This window comes from Carlito syrichta, unplaced genomic scaffold, assembly GCF_000164805.1.
Source record: "Carlito syrichta isolate Samal-C Ts95f unplaced genomic scaffold, Tarsius_syrichta-2.0.1 Scaffold304639, whole genome shotgun sequence".
In the NCBI taxonomy this organism is placed as follows: Eukaryota; Metazoa; Chordata; class Mammalia; order Primates; family Tarsiidae; genus Carlito; species Carlito syrichta.
The window spans coordinates 57435-63401 of record NW_007248735.1 but is presented as its reverse complement, the minus strand read 5'-3'; the positions used below and the strand labels follow the sequence as shown (position 1 = coordinate 63401).

Here is a 5967-nt window from a genome sequence, read left to right as displayed (position 1 = left end):
CCAGGTGGGTCTTGAACCCGCGGGCTCAGGCAATCCACTCATCTCAGCCTCCCAAAGTGCGGGATTACAGACTGAGTCACCGAGCTCGGCTTTATAACAAATTTTTAAAATAGCCAAGCGTGATGGCGCGTGCCTGTAGTTCCAGCTACTTGGAAAGCTGAGGTGGAAGGATTGCTGAGCCTAGCAGGTTGAGGCTGCGGTGGCCACGAGCATGCCACTACACTCCAGCCTGGGTGACAGAGTGAGACTCCAACTCAAAAAAAAAAAAAAGAAAGAAAAAAAAAATCATGTCTTTTGTTCATTGACTTTAATCTTTTTATCCCATACTCTTTCTTAAGTAGGTAGAAATTATTTCCTTTGAATTATTTATAAACTGAAGGGAACAGAATTTCTTTTGCCTCACTTTTCCATAGGAAATATTTAGCCTTGTGGAAGGATCTGGTTATTTTTTAGTCAACAGCAGTGAACAGGATATAGTCACCATCACTTCTATGGAAGCAGAAAGCTCTGTCCAGGTGAGTTACACAGATAAGTCTCAAATTGATGGTCTCAGGCCAAAGTTCATTCTTAGGAGAATATTTAGAAAATTGCCAGCCGGGCTTGGTGGCTCAGCCTGTAATCCCGCTCCTTGGGAGGCTGAGGTGAGTGGATTACTCGAGGGTTCAAGACCCACCTAGGCAACTTGGTGAGACCTCTTCTCTACAATAAATTTTAAAAAATTAGCTGGGTGTGGTAGCACACGCCTGTAGTTCCAACTACTTGGAAGGCTGAGGCAGAAGGATCGCCAGAGCCCAGCAGGCCGAGGCCATGATGGCCGTGAGCGGCCATTGCACTCCAGTCTGGGCGACAGAGACTTCAACTCAAAAAAAAAAAAAAAGAAAGAAAATTGCCATTGTGTGTCTAAAACTTGTTACAGAAGTAACATTTGCCTTTCTTTAACTACATATATTCTTCAACCAAAAATGATTTTTCTACAGATAGCTATAACACTGGGCAGTTTTTCTTCTGGTGGAACTGAAACAGTATAGGAAACATCTAATTAGAAGATATCCATTTAAATAAGATTTTTTTTTTTTAGTTGGAATTTCACTCTGTCACCCAGGCCGCAGTGTAGTGGCACACTCATGGCCACCACAGCCTCAACCTGCTGGGCTCAGGCACTACTTCTGCCTCAGTCTTCCAAGTAGCCGGAATTACAGGTTGACCACCACACCTGGATAATTTTATTTCTTTTTTTTTTTTTTTTTTTTTTTTTTACACGAGGTCCACTTGGATTTAGAAATTTGCCTGCATTTGCGGGATTACCTGTTGGGACCTTCAGGACCTTAATGTAGGGAGCGGAGGTGTGGGAGTGCCAGAGACCAGCTCCAGCCGGGTTCAGGGTACCCCAAAGGTGGAGACGGCATCGACGATTGGGGGGAAGAAGAAAGAGAGAAAGAGAGAGAGAGAGAGAGAGAGAAAGAAAGAGACTGGACTCCAGTCTAGTGCAGAAGCCCAATTTTATTTCTTGTAGAGAAGAGGTCTCATCAAGTTGCCCAGGCTGGTCTTGAGTCCCTGGGCTCAAGTAATCCTCTCGCCTCTGGCTCCCAAAGTGCTGGGATTACAGGCATGAGCCACCGTGCCCAGCTAAGATTCATTTTTATAAGATTCAAAACACTTAACAGTGTAGATATTTAAATGTACTATTGACTTTGTATCCCGAGTATATGGTGTTTCAGTCAACATATATATCTCTTTTTAAAATTTTTCTCCTTTTTTTTTTTTTTTTTTTTTTTTGAGTTGGGGTCTCACTCTGTTGCCCAGGCTGGAGGGTAGTGACATGATCATGGCTCTCCACAGTCTCCATCTCCTGGTTTCAGGTGATCCTTCCACCTCAGCCTCCCCCAAGTAGCTGGGACTACAGGAACATACTACCATGACTGGCTAATTTTTTTTTTTTTTAAAGACAAGGTCTTGTTATGTTTCTAGGCTGGTCTTAAACTCCTAGGCTTAAGCAACCCTCCCACCTTGGTCTCCCAAAGTACTGGGATTACAGATGTGAGCCACTGTGCCCAGTCAACAACTAAAAATATTAACTTGACTCCATAGTTAGTATGCCAAAGGATTTGTTTTTAGTTGACTTATAGTAATAAAAATAAATACCTTATATTAATATGTGTATATATTTTCTTTTTATTTAAGAGCTCAAATAATTTAACTTACCTTAGTCATAATATATGGTTTTTTTTAAACTTTTACCTTTTTTATTTTAAAGATGTAGGGTACACTTCAGGGATAAGCATACAAATGTTCATTATGCAGGTACCCTTGTTGATGATGTGCGTTTCCCCCCCCCCATAATATATGTTTTAAAAAGGGAAGACTGAGGCACTAGCGCAGACAAAGGGTATTAAAAAAACATGCTATGTGCAAGAGCTGCAGTACAAAAAAGGAAGAAACTGTCTGTCGGCCCGGTGCTTTCTCCTGCTGGTGATTGCAGCATATATGGACATGATTTTCTTCATGATATCCTTTCCCTGTTCATAATTAAGAAGCTGGATGTGTAGGTTGGATTCTACTTGAATTCAACCAATTTAAACTCTGTTCTTTATTAGTTAACATTTGTTAAGTTATATACCTTTTGTGATCTGAAACATCACATCATATTATGCTATGCCTGAAGTATGCAATGGGACCTCTAAGAGTTCCCATTTCTTTTTTTTTTTTTGAGTTGGAGTCTCACTCTGTCACCCAGACTGGAGTGCAGTGGCCGCTGCCGGCCACCACAGCCTCGACCTGCTGGGCTCCGGTGATCCTTCCACCTCAGCCTTCCAAGTAGCTGGAACTACAGGCGTGCGCTATCACGCCCGGATGATTTTTTGATTTATTGTAGAGATGAGGGCTCGCCAAGTTGCCCAGGCGGGTCTCGAACCCGTGGGCTCAGGCAATCCACTCACCTCAGCCTCCCAAATGCGCGGGATTACAGGCTGAGCCACCAAGCCCGGCTGAGTTCCCATTTCAAAGAAAGTAAGATGTTGTCTTTTCTGCTTTGGGTAAAAATATAATTATGCTTGCAGCATATTTGTTTCTTTAGCAGGCTACCTTTTCCTTCCTTCTAGTTAGTTCCAGTACACCCTGGGTTTATCACTTTGGAGGTCTATGATCTTTGCCTAGCTTTCTTGGGTCCAGCAACAGCCCACCTAAGAGTGTCAGATATACAAGACCTGGAGCTTGATCTGATTGATAAGGTGAGAGATGTTTACTTTATCTCAGAAATTAAGCAAGCCTCGTTCTCACTCCCCAGCATTATTATTATTGTTATCATTATTATTATTTGGTTTTTTGAGTTGAAGTCTCACTCTGTCGCCCAGGTTGGAATGCAGTGGCACACTTATGGCCACCACAGCCTTGACCTGCTGGGCTTGGGTGATCCTTCTGCCTCAGACTTCTGAGTAGCTGGAACCACAGGCATGTTCCACCATGCCCAATTCATTTTTGATTTATTGTAGAGATGAGGTTTTGCCTTGTTGCTCAGGTTGGTCTTGAACCCCTGAGCTCTGACGGCTCTCACCTCCGCCTCTGTGCCTGGCCCCAGCATTACTTAATATAGTCTCTGTTCAACTACTGTGTATATACACCAGAGCTTTTGGTAATGTTAATGGAAATACTTCCCTTGAAAAACAACATTCCAACGTTAAACAGATAAATGGAATGCTAGAGAACAACTTAAAATTATACACATAGATTAGGCATATTTGATTGAAGTCTGACCAGGAACATTTAGCATGAACAAAAAAGCATGTTACCTTCTAAGACTATCCTTAGTGAATGAGATATCTCTACTAAAATCTACTTTTGTTTTTAACTACTAGGTTGAGATAGGCAAAACTGTGTTAGTGACTGTGAGGGTTCTTGGTTTTTCCAAACACCCATTCAAAAATAAATACTTCAGAAACATGGAACTCAAACTGCAGTTGGCTTCTGCCATTGTCACCCTGACGTGAGTAACATTTTAGTAATTCTTTCTCCCTACACATATCATGAGACTCTTCTTCCTGGTAGTCTGGTAAGCTTTCCCTTAGGTTATTTCACATTTTTTCCTTTCCTTTTTTCGCTCTTTCCATATTCAGCTCTCTCCAAAGTACCCATTTGAGTGAAGCACAGTGATACCTGCCTGTAGTCCCAACTACTTAGGAGGCTGAGGCAGGGTGATATCTTGATCCCAGGAGCTGGAGGTTGTAGTGCACTATGATTGTATCTATAAATAGTTACTGCATTCCACCCTGGGCAATATAGTGAGATATCATCTCTAAAAAAATACATACCTACTCACATACATACCCTTGTGAGGTCCTCAAATGCCTTGTTTGGGAACTAAAAGTCATTTGCATCATTAATATTTCCATTTTCTGAAACTTCTCCTTGGATGATGTCCTTTGAGGGTGTTTCACGCTAGAGGACCTTAAAAAATATGTTTAGAAGCAGAGGTACTGGTATTCCCCTCTGAAAAAGGAGAAATTGTGAAATTCCATGGCAATTTAGTATTTACATTTTTACCAATCTGTGCTTATAGCCTTTATCCTTTGGAACCTTAGAACAAATTTTTGCCACTCAGGAGCTTTCTACCATTCCTATGAAATTCACCTTGACTGTGGCAGTTCCTGCTAGCCAGAATTAAAATGAGCAGAAAATGTTAAGCATTTTGGAAAGATGCAGCAGTGGCACTTTCAAAACCATATCTTTCTCACTTAAAAATACATGGGTCTTTGCAGGTTAATGGAGGAACAGGATGAATACTCTGAAAATTACATCCTTCGAGCTATCACTGTTGGGCAAACCACACTTGTGGCTACTGCCAAGGACAAGATGGGCAGAAAATTCACATCAGCTCCTCAGCAAATTGAAGTAAGGAAATTATCTCATTCAAAATTTATACTTCATCTTACTTAACATTGTATCTTTTTCTGTTTAATTTATACAAGTAAAAAATCATTTGACTGAGAAAAATGGTAGTGCCTAACTCTTGTACAACATGTAGTGCATTTTTGGTTTTTGTTATTCTGCATAAAAGTCATATAGTTCTCGTAGAAAATATGGAAAGCTGGGTATGGTGGCTCACACCCATAATCCCAGCAACTTGGGAGACTGAAGCAGGAGGATTGCTTGAACCCAGGAATTAGAGGCTGGAGGGAGCTATGATTAACCACTGCACTGCAGCCTGAGTGACAGAGCAAGACCCTGTCTCAAGAAAGAGAGAAAGGGAGGAAGGGAGAAGGGGAGGAAGGGAGGAAGGGAAAAGAAAAAAGAAAATTTGGAAAGCACAAAAATATATGTTTTTTTGAGTCAGAGTCTCACTCTTTCATCCAGGCTGGAGTGCAGTGGCATGCTCATAGCTACTGCAGCCTCAGCCTGCTGGGCTCAGGTGATCCTTCTGCCTCAGCCTTCCAAGTAGGTGGAACTACAGGTGTGCGCCACCACACCTAGCTATTTTTTTAAATTTCTTGTGGAGATGAATGAGGTCTCATCTTATTGCCCAGTCTGGTCTTGAACCCCTGGGCTCAAGCAATCTTCTCACCTCTGCTTCCCAAAATGCTGGGATTACAGGCATAAGCTACCACACCTGGTCGCACAAAAAGAATTTAAAGATGTCAAATGAAAATCACCGGTAGCTGCACTACTTAGAGGCAACCATTATTAAGATTCAGTGGCCAAGCGTGGTGGCTCACACCTGTAATCCCAGCACTTTGGGAGGTGGAGATGAGAGGATAGCCTGAGTCCAAGGTTTCGAGACCAACCTGGGCAACTTGGTGAGACCTTGTCTCTACAATAACTTTAAAAAATTAGCCGGGCTTGGTGGCTCAGCCTGTAATCCCACGCCTTTGGGAGGCTGAGGTGAGTGAATTGCCTGAGCCCGCAGGTTCGAGACCCGCCTAGGCAACTTGGCGAGCCCTCATCTCTACAATAAATCAAAAAATTAGCTGGGCGTGG

At 42.3% G+C, this 5967-nt stretch overlaps 1 protein-coding gene across 2 annotated transcripts in view; it reads left to right on the top strand.

The window, feature by feature from the left end:
• NUP210L (nucleoporin 210 like) overlaps positions 1–5967 on the top strand; it is a 125762-nt gene that overhangs the window by 67002 nt on the left and 52793 nt on the right. For both annotated transcript variants that reach the window (XM_008060522.1, XM_008060521.1), the window contains exons 20-23: positions 414–515; positions 3099–3227; positions 3852–3979; positions 4752–4884. In XM_008060522.1, coding sequence (XP_008058713.1) covers positions 414–515; positions 3099–3227; positions 3852–3979; positions 4752–4884 — 492 coding nt within the window. The remainder of the gene's footprint in view (positions 1–413; positions 516–3098; positions 3228–3851; positions 3980–4751; positions 4885–5967) is intronic.